This window comes from Lolium rigidum, chromosome 6 (assembly GCF_022539505.1).
Source record: "Lolium rigidum isolate FL_2022 chromosome 6, APGP_CSIRO_Lrig_0.1, whole genome shotgun sequence".
Taxonomy (NCBI): Eukaryota; Viridiplantae; Streptophyta; class Magnoliopsida; order Poales; family Poaceae; genus Lolium; species Lolium rigidum.
In genome coordinates, this window is record NC_061513.1 from 278,952,030 (window position 1) to 278,967,140 (window position 15,111).

General features: G+C 47.3%; 1 protein-coding gene and 1 pseudogene across 1 annotated transcript; one reads left to right on the forward strand and one right to left on the reverse strand.

Annotated features, from left to right (window-relative positions):
- Positions 1-3,473: 3,473 nt before the first annotated feature.
- Positions 3,474-5,564, forward strand: LOC124664202 (annotated as a pseudogene).
- A 5,196-nt stretch (positions 5,565-10,760) lies between these two features.
- On the reverse strand, positions 10,761-11,883 carry LOC124664203. Its single transcript, XM_047201780.1, has 3 exons — positions 11,665-11,883; positions 11,304-11,546; positions 10,761-11,112 (listed from the first exon to the last, which is right to left on the reverse strand). Exons 1-3 carry the CDS (start codon positions 11,881-11,883, stop codon positions 10,825-10,827), a joined length of 750 nt encoding a protein of 249 aa, XP_047057736.1. The 3' UTR covers positions 10,761-10,824.
- Positions 11,884-15,111: the final 3,228 nt, after the last annotated feature.

A 15,111-nucleotide genomic window follows, 5' to 3' on the forward strand; every position in this document is an offset into this window, starting at 1 on the left:
CTAAAATTCCGGGATTTTAGCAGGTAACAACCACCTGTGCATGAGGTTTCTGTTGTTCAGGAAGGGGAATGGGAGTTCAATGGTACTTGCTTGATTTCATTAAATGTTCCGTTTAATTAGGGGCTAATCGCTCTCCTCCCTCAGCCTTCTAGAGTTCTACCGCATAATATGCATGCACGAAAATATCGGGATTTATTGACATTCTATCGCAAAAAGATCATTGGCTGAGAGGTGTGTGTAACAACCAGAGTAAAATTAGCGCTACTCTCCAAATCAGCAATTGACTAGATCCCAAAGTTTCCAAAAAGAAGAGAAATTCAAAGGAAAGAAGTTAGGTGTGTGTCCGTTAATATGTACATGAGAGACTAGTGCGAACGAAGGAGTTTCAATATTTTTCTATCAATTCCCAATCTCCACTTCCACTTGAATCACGGAATACTATGACAAATTAATTCCATTCCTTCTTCTCACCTCAACTTTCCATCCTTTAAACAAACGTGAGAGACTCGTACTACCCTTTTATTCCCATCCTTAAAACACGGTTAGCATTAAATTTGGATTAACTGCTCACTCCAGCTAATTCGTCTCCACCGCTCCTAACTTGCGCGTTTTTCTACTATGTTCTGCTTGGTAGTTTTCCCTTTGCATGAGGATGAAATCGATTTCTGCTCAAATGGATGGGTCTCCTGACTCCTGCCCTCCGTAGGCATCCCCTAATAAACAGGGATGAGTAACTCCATTAACCGAACAGAAACAGTGTGGTATATTATAAAATATCACCCCAATGCAAGTCCGTCTTTGTCCTAGAGAAAATTCATTGGAGCCTAATATTTGTTTTCCGTCAATTCCGAATCTCCAGTTGAATTACGGGGTACTAATTACCTCCATTTCCGAGTAAGTATTAATTACCTCCAACCAAATTACGCAACTCTGGACATATAGTAATTTCCTAATATTCAGCCATAGCATTTATTTCGGGGCAGTAGATCCATCATATATAGTAGAACAATCAATTTTCGTGTGATTAGTTGACATTCCACGTCACCGATCCGTGGGATTATGTATCTGGGCCATCCATCTTTCCATCCGACGAGAAAATTAGAGATTGGACGTACAAACTAGAGATACCCAAACTGAAATTTCATCTTCTTCCCGCCGTAGTGTTTTGCCTCTCTGGAAATTCAAACTGTTCCAAAACATCAGCCTTTGTTCTCTATAAGTAGAAGCCCCCTAGCAAGACACCGCGTGTCGGGTGCGCGTGACTTTTGTGACTTAGACTTTGACTCTTGCTCGGCGAGGAGAGGAGAGGAGAGGAGGCCGCCATGCTTCATCGTCGTCCACGCCGCTCGGCCATGGTGGTGGAAGAAGGCCGGCTGCATCCGGAAGGCTAGCTGCTGGAGTCGCCGTGGCGGTGGAGCGAGCTCCTTGCCAGCATCTTGATCCATCCATCGGTCGGGCGGGCGAGCAAGGAAGGTAACCATGCTTGTGTCATGTATGTGGATCTGTTGTGGTTCCGTCGGTCCATGCATGAGTGGATGGATCCGTGCGCGTGAGATCATTCTGGATCGATGCATCTTAATTGGGGGATTATATATTTTACCGACCGACCCTAGCTAGTTCTTCATTTCCCCATCTTTAATTTTTGGATGCTCCTTGCTGTTGTTGTTTCCATCCTGGGTCCTTAATTAATTTGATTGATTGGGTTCAGTAGCAGTAGTAGCATTCAGGTAGGAAGACAAACACACCAAAAGAATTCAAAGCACACGGAGAAGAGAGCTCACTCATCTCATTCAGCACACCATATTCTCTTCTGTTTTCCGTTCATAGCATGTGAAAATAGCAATGGCGACTGTTTCATCTGGCTGGCAGGATGCGGCAACGTCAACAAGGCTGCTTGGGCGGACGAGCCGGTGGACATGGCTGGCACGGCGGTGGAGGTGGCGATGGAGGTGTAGCAGACGATGTCGCAGCAGTAACGTTGTTGATGACAACGTTGTTGACGACGGGGACGATGGGTCGAAGTAGACGGCGTTGAAGACGACGGTAGGCAGCACCGCCCGACTTGGACGGAAGGCGACCCGTGATGAAGAGCTTGAGCGGTCGCGCGGAGCGCTTCCCAAAAACCTAATTCGCCCTCTCCCGTACGAGATCGCAAGGACGAGCGGTTCCGGAGACCTGCTCTCCCGTTCGCCGATGCACGTCGGCGCGCGGGATGGAGTAGGCTACGATGGCGGCGCAAGCGAGAGAGGTGGAAACCCTAACTCGTGTATTAGATGTATTTCTGCGGTAGCCGGGCGAGGAGATTATATAGGCTCGGGAAACCCTAGGGCAACGTGGGCCACGCCCACGTCGCACGAACGTTTCGAGTCGGTTACGTATAGCCCACGATCCGGGAGCGACCCGAACCGACTAACTGCGACGCGTCCGTCTAGAACTCTGTTCGTTTTCCTGAGCTGCAAAAAGTAAGGAAAGTCTCGGCTCGAGGCTCAATCCACTCACCACGAGCGCGGCGCGCGTCGTGACGTGACGTGTCGAGTCGAGACGAGCGAGCGAGGAGGAGGAGGAGCGCGCGTGTAGCACTCCTATTCTCACTCACTTACTAGTGGTGGAACAACCCACCTTATAAGGTGGTCTAACTTCCTCCCAACTTTCCATGTGGGACTAAACTTCCCACCTCTTGCCACTCCCTAGTGAGCTGCCACCAACTTGGGCTCAAACTCACAAGGCTGCCACTATGTGGGCTTTGAGATTTATAGGAAAAACTGAAATCTAATTTGGGCCACTAAAAATGGGCCCAATATTTCAACAATTATTATCTCCACAATGCATAGTATCATGTGTTAATATTATAGTTTTTTATACTAATTGGTGTAGAATCTCAATACAAAGCTATGTACAAGATGTATTTGACATTAAGTTTTTTAGTACTACGTGCTATGATACAGTATCTACCTATGATACTACAATCATCTCTCTCATCTTTAATTGCACTACCACATCAGTTTTTTGCATGCATAAGATGCATGATACAACCTATGATACTCCCATTATGGATGGTCTTAGTAGGGTTCTCCTATTTAGAGATAAAAGATTAGGTGAATGTAGGAGTTTCACCCAATAGTCTAGTGAATTATCCCACTGATTCTCACAAAAATAGTGCCAAACAAGACTCTAGGGGTAGGATCTAATGCAGTTTATAAGTAGATCAACATTGAGCAGAGAGAAAGCTCAAGAACATGTAGAACGGAATTAAGCATCAATCAAGTTGCCCGGAGAGTAGTTCTAACAAACTACAGACATGATCGATCGGATTGTGCAAGTTTCGGACTCCGATCGAGATTGACGCCTGATACGCATACCGAATCGAACTGCGTGCCTTGCAAGACCTGCGCCTATATAAATACACGGCGGTAGATTGTTGGAGACTTGATCATAGGCAAGCCAGACACTCCAACAGCCAGCATCATCGATCGATGACTCGTCGGTGTCCATGGAAGAAGGGACGGCCGGCCGCCACGCCGCCTCCGCCGTCGTCGTTCGTCCGAGCCGAGCACGAGTTCCGCATCGTTGGTTACAGCACGGCCAGCGAGAATCACTACTCCATCCTCTCCGGCGCCTTTCAGATCGGCGGCCACACCTGGGCCCTCGACTGCGGTTTCAACATGGGAGAGCACCTCGTCTTGGTATTCCTCGAACTGCTCACACCCTACATCGCCGAGGACCTCGTCGTTGCCAAGGCCGGCCGCTACGTGCAGGACGACCGGCTCACCATCCTCTGCACCGTGGAGGTCCTCCAGGAGGAGCACGACTCTACCATTGCTGACGATATCCGCAAACTTCTTTTACTTCCGTCGGAGCCGGAGCCAAAGTCAGAGCCCGAGAGGAGGAGGCACGCATGCATGTTGCCCGACGTGACCTTCGTCGTGGAGCAGACCGAGATCCCGGCGCACAGGCTCGTGCTCGCCCTGCGGTCGCCGGTGTTCGCCGCCGAGCTCCTCGGCGAAATGAGAGAGAGCACCACGCGCGCGCCGTGTCAGGGTCGACGACATGCGCGCGCGCGTCCACCTTCAGGGCCATGATCCGCTTCATCTACACCGACAAGCTGCCCATCAAAGCAATCACAAACGATGCAACGACCCAGCGTGCTTGCAAAGACAGGTGTGCAGCAAAGCGCCGCGTGGCCATGGCGTGCGACCTGCTCGCGCGCGGCCGCGGATCGCTACGACCTCGAGAAGCTCCGGCTCATGTGCGAAGAGGTACTGTATGAAAGCATGGATGCCGCTTCTGTCATGCCGACTCTGCTGGTGGCGCATGGCCGGTACAACTGTCGACAACTCGAGGCCTCTTGCATCGGTTACCTGGCGTCTGATGCGGACGTGTACGCCTCCGTCGTCAGAGCAACAGATGAGTACAGGGAGCTAGAAGAGAGCTGCAACTCCTTGGTAGTAGAGGTCATGACCAAAGTCGACACACAAAAATTAGCCGACAGCTCCTCCTCCTTCGACACCGCCAGAAACGCCAGACGGGTAAAGAAGATGAGTGTTTCGACGTATGATGCGTCCAAGGTGGTCAGCGGAACACATGAGATGACGATTCCCAACTTTGTTGCTCTTTATCGGAAAAAAAGGACCTATGGTGTTGGTAGAGAAATACAGTCCAACACTTTCGAGATCGATGGTTATGACTGGAAGCTGGTGGTAGACCCAGCCGGGAAGAATCCGGAAAATGAAGAGTGTGTCTATGTGGCCGCTGAGTTGTTAACTGATCCAGGAACTGCTGGTGTCAGGGCGTCCGTATGTTTCTGGATGGATGGCCCTAATGGGCAAGACGAGCCAACAGAAAAAGACTATGAGCAACACATATTTACAAGGTACGCACAGTCACATGGGAACGATGTCATCGCCACCAAGGACGCAGAGCAGCGTTTCCTAGCGCATGATGGCTCTCTAACCATACGATGCAGCATCATAGTCACCAACAACTCCTGCATTGCTACTGGCACCCCCACGGCTTGTGGTGTCGGAGCGCCGCCGCCCAGCATTGTTCGGCACCTCAAGGAGCTACTAGCGAGCGAGAAGGGGTCGGATGTGACATTCCTTATCGAAAACAGAGTGATTCGAGCGCACAAGCTCCTCATTGCTGTGAGGTCTCCCGTCCTATACGAGATGGTTGTGGGGGTGGCCAACAAGGCAGATCACTTTGTACCAGTCGATGATATGAAGGTTGCAGTCTTTGAGGCCATGCTGCACTTCATCTACGCTGGTGAGCTGCCACCTATGGAACACTTAGCCCTTGCCACCAGTAGTGGCACCAAGGATATATCCTTTGCTATGAAAGAAATAACCCTTGCTAGTAGTTCTTCCGTAGAGGGTGGCTTGTTGATTGTCGGAGACATAATAGCTGCGGCATGCAAGTTCAGTCTGGACATGATGAAGGCCAAGTGCGAGACCTTGCTAGCGGAGTCTATCAAGAAAGAGAACGTAGAGAGCACGCTCAGTCTGGCACGCCAACACAGCTGCTCAAAGCTCGAGGATTACTGCGTCCAGTTTTTCTTATCGCGATAGGTGACTCATTACAGAGAACGGGATGAACACGATATGCTAGGAATGATTCGCTCTTCTTTTTCATGTGAGAGAAATTATGGGCCGTAAACAATGTCATTTCCTATAAATGATACTTTTGGAGTGGTATTTTTCATGTTATGGTCTCAGAAGAATATACAGTATAGTACTATCACTTAGACAGTGAAACGTCCCATTGTTGGATTGTCGTGGCAATGCTCTAGTCCTTCTAGTGATGTACCACGTCAATTTCAAACCGTGTACGTAATTATGTATGGTAAGCTAGGTGAAGAACACACAGGGCAAATTTGGTAGGCTGCATGCGACTTGGCTCGTATCGGGTCAGCAATTTTTGGCACATTTGGTTGCCTAGGCCGAGCCGCGTTGTTGCATCGCACGGTTCTCAAAGCAGCGTTGGGCCAGACCCTGGAGGAACGCCCGAAATGGCAGTTTTCAGCGATGCAGACAAATCTCCACGCCGGTTGATGCAAAAGGGCATCTTCGACGCACGAAGGGAGATGGCGGGAGTTGCGCTGCGCCTCGGCGAAAAGCGAAAAGGGGGGCGGGAAGGATTCCGCCACCTCCTGCCGCGCCCCATGGCCTATTTGTACCCCTCCTCCACCCTCCCTCCAATTTTCGAGCTCCTCCTCCCGTCGGCAAGCAGGTAAGAGGCGCACGCACCGGTCGGTGACGGTAGCGGCAAGTACTTCTGGGCTGCGTCATCTCCTTCCTGGTTCAGCGCATCTTCACCTTCGGTGATGACTGTAAGGCATCCCTTATCCTGGTATCTCGGTAATGCTTAGATCTAGGTTAGGAGTAGTCAGATCTTTTCTAGGGTTTGGTCTTGTAGCAGGGGTTAGTTCGGATTGTGGTGAGATATCATGATCTTGCTGGGATTCGACATTTCCGATTACTACTTTATCCCAAGTGTGCTCACGTGCCATGATCTTGCAATGGTTTCTGCTATTCACCGTTGCAATGAACTGCTTGTCTGATTTTAGGATGATTGTTCGTATGGTTTGTGCTATTCACCGTTGCAATGAACTGTTTGTCGGATTTTAGGATGACTAGAGAAAATGCACGTGCGTTGCTACGGCCGAAAAAGATTAGGCGTATATACACGGATAATAAATTAGTCTCCCAAATTTGCATAAAACGCATTAAAAAGTGAATGGCAATACCAGTCGGTTGTTTGATGGGTGCCATATAGCAGAGCGTTAAATAGACGGGCTGATTTAACACATCGGCATATTTTTTTTTTGCGGGGCAACATCTATTTTTTTTTTTTTTTTGAGAACACAGTACAACGCACACGCTCACAAACACGCACGTACAAACACCCCTATGAACGCACGCACGCACACCCTACCCCTATGAGCACCTCCGAGGGACTGAGCCGGCATATCTTGAGGTCGACGAAGTCACCACTGGCGCCTCGCTGTTGACGGGCACGTCACCTACCACTGAAAGCATAGCGCCGGTTAAATCCTGGAATAAATCCAGGTAAATGCAAACACCCATGTCAAGTCTAGGACTTGAACCTGGGTGGGCTGGTTCCACCACAAGGGACCTAACCACCATATTTGTTCGTAAGTCCTTTCTAGTTGAAGTCCAAGTCTGTCCATGAAGCCACATCAGTCAGCATATGAAAAAGTTGCTTCCTTCTTGGTCATTTGGTTTTGGACCAAACAACGGTGCTATTATATTGCTTCTTGATTTTTGAGAGGTTGATGAGGATATTTTCCAGGCAACTCACGGGCGTACGGAGTATATAAATACGCTAGATCCAATGTAACAGAGCGAGGTGGAACTTCTTAGTAAAAATACCATAGCTAGACATAACCGATCGGCCAGTTTTTTGTGGGTAGCTTAACTTCACGAATTGGGCTCGATTTTTCTGTTATCTTGGGCCACCTCCGCCATAGGCCTGGGCTCCTCCGCCTCCAGCACCGTCAGCGCGTTAGGCGTATGTTCTGCCGGTTCCCAACTGGCCGTGGGTGATACCGGAGGTCATCGTGATCGACAGCGACGAGGAGAACCAGTAGGTGCAGGCGTTCTTAGGGTTTTTTTCTCTTTCTTTTACTATTTAAATTATGTTTTCATGTTATAAAAAATGGAAATTCGAGAGAAAAATGCGTCGTGCCGCTGGAGTCACCCCGGACGCAAACGGACGCACGGTCAATTTCGACCATTTAAGATGACACAAATGGATGAGCGCGGACATTTTCGGACGCTGAAATGTGTCGGCCCGTTGGAGACGCCCTTTCAAGGTTGGAGTAAGAAATTTCCAGGAAGCAACAGCCTCCAGACTCCAGGCCTCACCTTTGAACATGTGTTTTTCAATACTATCATGCTGATTGTGTTGCATCATCTTAATTTGATTCTTTTCAACAGTTATATATACACACAGAAATCATCCACTGTAAAGTAGCATCTAAAAAAACAAAAAAGTAAAGTAGCATCATCGTCCGTGTACTACAATACGGTGAATAACACACATTGGATATGCTGATCTTCAAAAAGCTAAACTGAGCCGAACTGAACTCCGAATTTTTCATGTATATATTGACAGGTGTTTTACTGCGTCAATTTCACCTGTAAAACCGATTGAGCCGCTAGGTAAAATAGTCCAAATGTATATTTCTTCGTTGTGGTTTAGTTGATCGAGTTAATTGTTTCCAAGTAGAAGTTGAGTACTGTCACCATCATTAAATGAGACCCGACGTGTTTGTCAACAATAACACGCTGCAGATAATAGTGTTTGCCGGCGCAGCTGCATCTTCTTCTTCCACGGTGATGCCGGCGGCGGTGACGACTCATGCTGCCACGGTTCACCTGAGGAGGGTTCACAAGGTGAAGGAGGTGTCGGGGGCCACCGGCCATCCATAGGCGTAGCTCACGCCATGCTATGGAAGCTGATAGGGCGAAGGCGACGGATGAAGATACCACGACGAAGGCTATGCGTCGCAAGGCGGCGATAAATCTCGACCCATGTGGTATGAAATCAAGTTCTAAATCTTTTTTACCGTTTTCGGATAATGTGATATCGTCTAAACTTGCTAGTGTAGAGGTCAGTTTAGGGTCTAATAAAAATGATATATCCATTTCAGCTACAGCTTTGAGACATATGGAATTTGACAGATTAAAGATCAACTCCAAAGTTTCAGCTAAGTCGGAATTCTCTACACGGGATGAGGAAGAGCTGAGTGCCACATTAGATGGTCAGCTTCTTGCTCATCTAGTCGGAGAGGTAGCGGGGGTAGATTTGGATGAGATGATGCTATGTTATGTTTATGATCTTAAAGCATCTAGTCGGAAATCCAAAGCTAAATCTGCTTCTAAGAAATCTAAATTTTCTTCTAAGGTTAAATCCCCAAAATTTACAATGGTTGTGCAATGAATGGTATGTTCTCGAATAGCAGAGGTCTTAAAGACTTGGCTAAACATTTACATATCGCGGATTGTATAACGGATCATTGTTTAGATTTTCTGGGTATTTCCGAGACCGGGAAACGAGATCTCTCTGGGAGTCTTTTAAACCGCATCTCTGGTGAGGTTGACTTTTTTCATGGTTCTCTCGTCCTCCTCGTGGTCGCTCGGGTGGCATTTTACTGGGCGTCAGGACTTCTACTATGGAAGTGTTGGCTTGTTCAGAAGGAGATTTTCATATAAAACCCATATCCGCAACAAGGCCGACAACTTCATATGGAGTCTAGTCGCGGTGTATGGTGCCGCCCAAGATGAGTTCAAGGCTGCCTTTCTACGTGAATTGGTTAACCTAGCGAAAGATAATCCGTATCCTATAATCATAGGGGGATTTTAAGTTGCTAAGGTTTTCTCACGAGAAGAGCAGGGGTCGGTTCGATAGCCATTGGCCTTTCTTATTCAATGCTGTTATTGACAGTCTGGATTTGAGAGAGGTAGGGATGGTTGGTCGATAGTTCACTTGGGCGAATAATCTTCCCGAGCCTACATATGAGAAACTTGATCGCGTACTGATGGATCCTGATTGGGAATTAAAATTTCCTATGGTCAGTGTACGCGCTCTTCCTCGCATTGTGATGATGATGATGATGATGATGATGATGTAAATTCTGGCAGTAGCTAGGATGAAAAACATTTGATGACCCTCTTTTGTAAGTATGATGAGGTGGTATATACTAACCCTCATGTGATGGTGAACTTGCGGTGTTAGGATGACACCCACTTTTGTTGTGGTAGCTAGCTAGTGTCCTTGTTCATATTTAACCAAGGTTTAGTCAGATATATGGTGTAATCAACTTCTTGTTGTTTGTGCAAAGACAGCGCTGAGCTAGCATGGCGGGCGATGGAGGCAGTGCTGGTTAGTGTGGCGACGGGGGCCCAAGCTGGACGCTCTGCTCGGCGACAGGTACCAGCGTTTCAAGGAGTTGCGCAAGGATATCAAGTCACTCACTCATGAACTCGCTGCAATGGATGCCTTTCTGATTAAGATGTCGGAGGAGGAGGATCCCGATGTGCATGATAAAGTTTGGATGAACGAGGTGCGCGAGCTGTCCTATGCCATGGAGGACTACATCGACGACTTCATGCAAAGCGTTGATGACGAGGGCACAAAACCAGAGGGCTTCATAAGAAGATCAAGCACTCGCTAGGGAAGATTAAGGCAATTCAAGCCGCTCATCTTTTTTTTTTTTCATCTTTGTGCTAAGCATTCTAGGTCTAGGTCTGATAGAAAAATGTGCTTGTGGATAAATTATAACCCAGATTTCATTGATAATTACTTGTTGGTAGTGATTGTAATCACATTCTCTTTAAGTCGCAAAAGAAATAAAAACATTCCACCAGGAAGCAGCCTGTCACCCCTGACAGGTGGTTGATATCACAATTCATTTCTGCATCTGAGTTCGAGCAGCTGCTTGATTCTTGACAGGTATTTACACGTGTGCTAGAAAGGAAACTGTTCATCTTGTTGGGTCGGTCATTCCCGCTTCTGTCAAATGTTCGATGCACAGCGTGTCACCTCTGAACATGTGTTTGACGCACTAAATATTTCCTACCATTCATTCCTGCATCTGAAATTGAGCAGCTGCTCGATCCTTGACAGGTATTTACATACAGAGATCATCCACCAGAAAAGCTACACGCAACACAGGTAGTACCATCATCTGTTTCATCCATCATCAGCCGTGCACATAATAATCGTGTACAGTACTAAGGCGAAGAACAAACATTAGCTATCCTGATCGTACAAACGCTGAACTGAACCGAACTGAAGTTTTCATCATGCAGGGACACGCTTGCACCTGCACCAGAATGCGGTGCCCCCGCCCTTGCCCTGCGCCACGGCGATCTCCTCGTCCACGTAGAACCACAGGAAGAACGGGTCCTTGGTGCTCGGCTCCCTGCTCGCATCGCCGCCGAGCCCGATCTCGAGGGGACCAAGCGGCCCGACCTTCACGCGGAGGCGCTCGAAGACGAAGGCCAGCATCTTCTTCTTCCACGACAGCCTCCCCTCGAACGTCAGGCTGCCCACAGGGCCCAGGTACACCCCGTTCTCGATCCTCTGGCCCTGGTCACCCAAAATTCGCAGCAACAGATGAATTTAACCGTTCATTTGTACATACAAACTAAGTTTTGTCAAATCTCTGAAACTAAGTACGAGGATGCGCTCAGCAGCCATCACTGAAGATGCATCAAGCATTTCTTGCAGCATTTTCAGTCCATGGCAACCAGTCAGTGGAACGAGCACGAGAAGCTCACCGCGGCGTCGAATCGCTGGACGGCGGTCACCGGGAAGTAGCTCCCTTTCTCCAGCTTGCCTTTAGCAGTGAAGATGAGCATCCACGTCCTGCCGGGGGACTCCGTCCCGCCGAGCGTCTCGAAGAAGGCGGAGGTGTCGAGCTTGGCCTTCTTGATGGTGGCCAGCGCCGCCAGCACGTCGTCGGAGGGAACCTTCCTCGTCTTGGCCGCCGCCTTGAGCACCTTCACGCTCTCCGCCACAGCCTACGCTAGAAAGCCCAAATCAACCAAGAAAACAGTTTTATTCTTACCAGCCAAATTGGGGGCAGTTTCTCGCAGTGACTCAGATACAACTTAAGATATGGCAGTGCGCAGCGCTCACCGATAGGGCGGATTCATTGGGCGGCGAAGGGGACGGCGAGGGCTGCTTCTCGACCTCCGGCGACGCGGCGGAGGATGAGGCTGCGAGTGAAACCCCGGGAGCGCGACGGTGGATGCTGCGGAGGTCGAGCTGCGTCGGGGGAAGTCTGCGTCGGAGTTCAGGAGGCGAGAAGGCTGGAGCGAGGGTGGAAGAGTGGAGCAAGCAGGTCGACGAGGCCATCCTGTTCTTGCTCCAGCTTCACGGTGGTTCTGCGATGAGATGGTAACGAGGGAGTCTCAAGTTAATGGTCTGTGGCTGTGAAGGGACGACGGGTGTGACCGTGTGGACGACGAGTGGACATTTGTGGGCGCACACGTGGAGAAAGCCACCACTGCAACTTCGGCCACTTGGCCACATTCCTCCAGAGAACACATGTCAGACATGCATTAATGAGAATTAATTAAATGATATGGGTTTAATCTACTAAGAATTAGCGAGCGAATAATAGTGTAACCGGTAGCCGGCTATAACAGTTTGTCACATAGTCTCGCATAGTGCCTTCAAGAACGTGCTAAAGCTGGCTATTACATAAGAGCCCACTTCCCTTCTCTCTCCTAATCTCTCTCCTCTAACTAAGTAAACATATAATATTTTATCTCTTATAGCCAGCTAACTGAACCTTATTATACTTGCTCTTAGTACTCCTAAAAAAAAGAACTAGCTTAGTGCTCACTAGTCACTAGAATTACATTAGGGTCTTTTATAATGGTTTTTTTTATTTATTTTCCATTTTTATATTCTATTTTTTCAAAAACATATAAGTTAAATTTTCTTTCTCTCATATTCGATAAAATAAAATCCCGGGACAAAAAAATTCTTTAGCATTTTATAATTTAAATTTTTTTAAAAAATTCGCACTTGCAATCCCGTTTGTAAACTAAAAAAAAAAATCTCTGTTGCAACCGCAGTTGCAACTGAAATTCTCAATTGCAACCATATTTGCAACTGGAGAAAGTCTTAGTTGTAACCACGGTTGCAACTAGAAATTCTCAGTTGCAATTGGTTGCAAGTGAAGAAAAAATCTCGGATGCAATCACGCTTGCAACTTGAAAAATCTCAGCTGCAACCACCACTTGCAAATCGAGAAAGTCTTGATTGCAATCATACTTGTAACTGAAAAATACTTACTTGCAACGACCCTGCAGCTAGATAAAATCTCAGTTGCGATTGCAATTTTTTTTATTATTGTATGTCACAACAAACTTAAGTGGAGTAGTTAGTTATGCACAAAATGAAAAACAAAAACAAAAAAAAGCGCGACACTTAATATATTTAAGGAACCTTGATCAACTACCTAACAAATTAAATACTCCCTTCGATCCATACTTGATGGTAAAATGGATGTATCTACAATTAAAATATATCTAGATATATTTATATTATCGTTAAATAATATGAATCGGAGGGAGTAACATCTTTATCCTGATGGTAGTAGCCTGAGACCTAAATTGTAGGTACCTTTATACCAATATCAATCGCAAGAAGGAAAATTAATTCTTCCATATATGCCTGCCATAACACATGGGTGGAGCCCCATGCAGGTACGAACGCATGATCGATCGGTCGATCGATCTGACTTTATTTGCCATCTATAATCGGTCGGTCAATCGTCTCTATGAAGCTCTTGCAAAAAAAACATAAAGAAAAAAGGTTCACACAAATCTCCGTGTATAATCATAAGAATTAGCAAATCCGTTAAATAAATTGACGCGGATAAAAGTCTTATGTTCAACTACTTCATTGAGCTTCCGGTGTATCCCGAGAGATATTTTCGTAGCCGGTTACGAATATCTCTCGATTTGTTCATGCATATTGAAATGTGTGTCAAGCTGCATGATTGGTTCTTCAGGAAGACTTATGCAAGAGAGTTTGGGAATAGAATATACAAAAAGGTAACTGTTGCATTGCGCATGGTGACATATAGTATTTCGGCAGATATTGTCGATAATCTCTTGGCAATGAGTGAGAGCTAAATCATCAAGTGCATGAAGCACTTTTGCAGTGGTGATCATTGAGGTGTTCGGGCCTTAGTTCTTGAGACGCCGAATGCTCAAGGCATGGATTGAATATTAGAGAACAATGTAGCAAGCAGTCCCGCAACGTGGCATGGATACTTCAGAGAGAACAAAATGGATTAAGCCATATTTCTTGAGGACGTGGACAGTCATGAGCCATGTATATGGCATGCTTTTTTTTGGATGTCCGATTCTTGCAATAACACTAATATTCTCCTATGATCGCCTATTTTTGTCAAGCTAGCCAATGATGAGTCACCATCAGACATCGGTGGAGTTTCAAGCAAACGGACACACCTACACGTGGACTATTACCGTGCGTATGGCATCTATCTAATGAGTAGCATTTGTGAAGCACTTCAAGCCCTCTATGTTAAGAAATAATTCCAATTATATAATGCTCAAGTGGCATTTAAGAAAGACGTGGAGCGAGCATTTGCGATTTTACAACCATAATTTGCTGTTGTGTAAGGACCGACTAGGTTTTTGAATCAAGAGATCCTTTGGTTCATCACATGATCACACATAATATATGCATCACATGTTTTGTATACCCTATCATACATCATCTGTTAGAGATTTTCTTTAAATGTCTACAATCCTTAGGTCTTAAATTTGAAATGTAGGATAAATGTTTAGAAGAGATATAAAGAAGGGCGATAATGTAGCTGACTCTTCACCGAGTCGATCTTATCATTTTTCCATGATGGGTATTTATTGTGTCACTTCTATATCAACAATTATTTACCCACATCCTATGGACGGATGAAGTACATATTTTTGTGACATATATGGAGTAACTTTTATTTTCAGACGCAAACACGACCCAAATATGCGGCCGACAGCGCGGTCGTCCGCACGTTTCTCGCCCGAACCCGCCTGGCAGCGACATGGATGCTCCGTCTTCAGCGCGGCATAACTTACGGGCGGCGCATTGCAGTTTTTCTGCGCTGCGTTAATGGCACACCTCGCCTTCCGCGCGCGTGTGCTAGTGGGCGGCGTTGCAATAGCTTATGGCATGGGCATTGAAGTCTAGGTGGCGTCCGAGCCTTTTTAAGGTCTGCTGGCGGCGCCCAATTTCTTGACCATGCCATTGCCAGAGCCCGCCGTATCCACCAGACCGAGGCCATGTGGAAGGGTTGGCCGTGCCGAAAGACGAATAATGGCCACGAGGCGACTAGCTCGCAGTCCGATAAGAAGCCATGGGTAGGGCGGTACATTCGCATCGAATTCGAGCGCCGCCTCTCGGAGGAGAACCGGCCGGTGCCATGGCCGGATGCGAGCCTGCCTGGAGGAGGCTGGTACCTCAACTCTAGGCGTGTTGGGGTCCCTCCCGTGCCACGCGAGGGCCGGGAGCGTCGTGACGAGATGTGCCGCCACCGAGCCATCTTGT

Coding starts and splice junctions, on each gene's coding strand:
- LOC124664203 (XM_047201780.1), bottom strand. CDS start 11,883: ATGGCCTCGTCGACCTGCTTGCTCCACTCTTCCACCCTCGCTCCAGCC. Junction 11,547..11,664: donor CCAATGAATCCGCCCTATCG/GTGAGCGCTGCG, acceptor TTTCTAGCGTAG/GCTGTGGCGGAGAGCGTGAA. Junction 11,113..11,303: donor TCCAGCGATTCGACGCCGCG/GTGAGCTTCTCG, acceptor TTGGGTGACCAG/GGCCAGAGGATCGAGAACGG.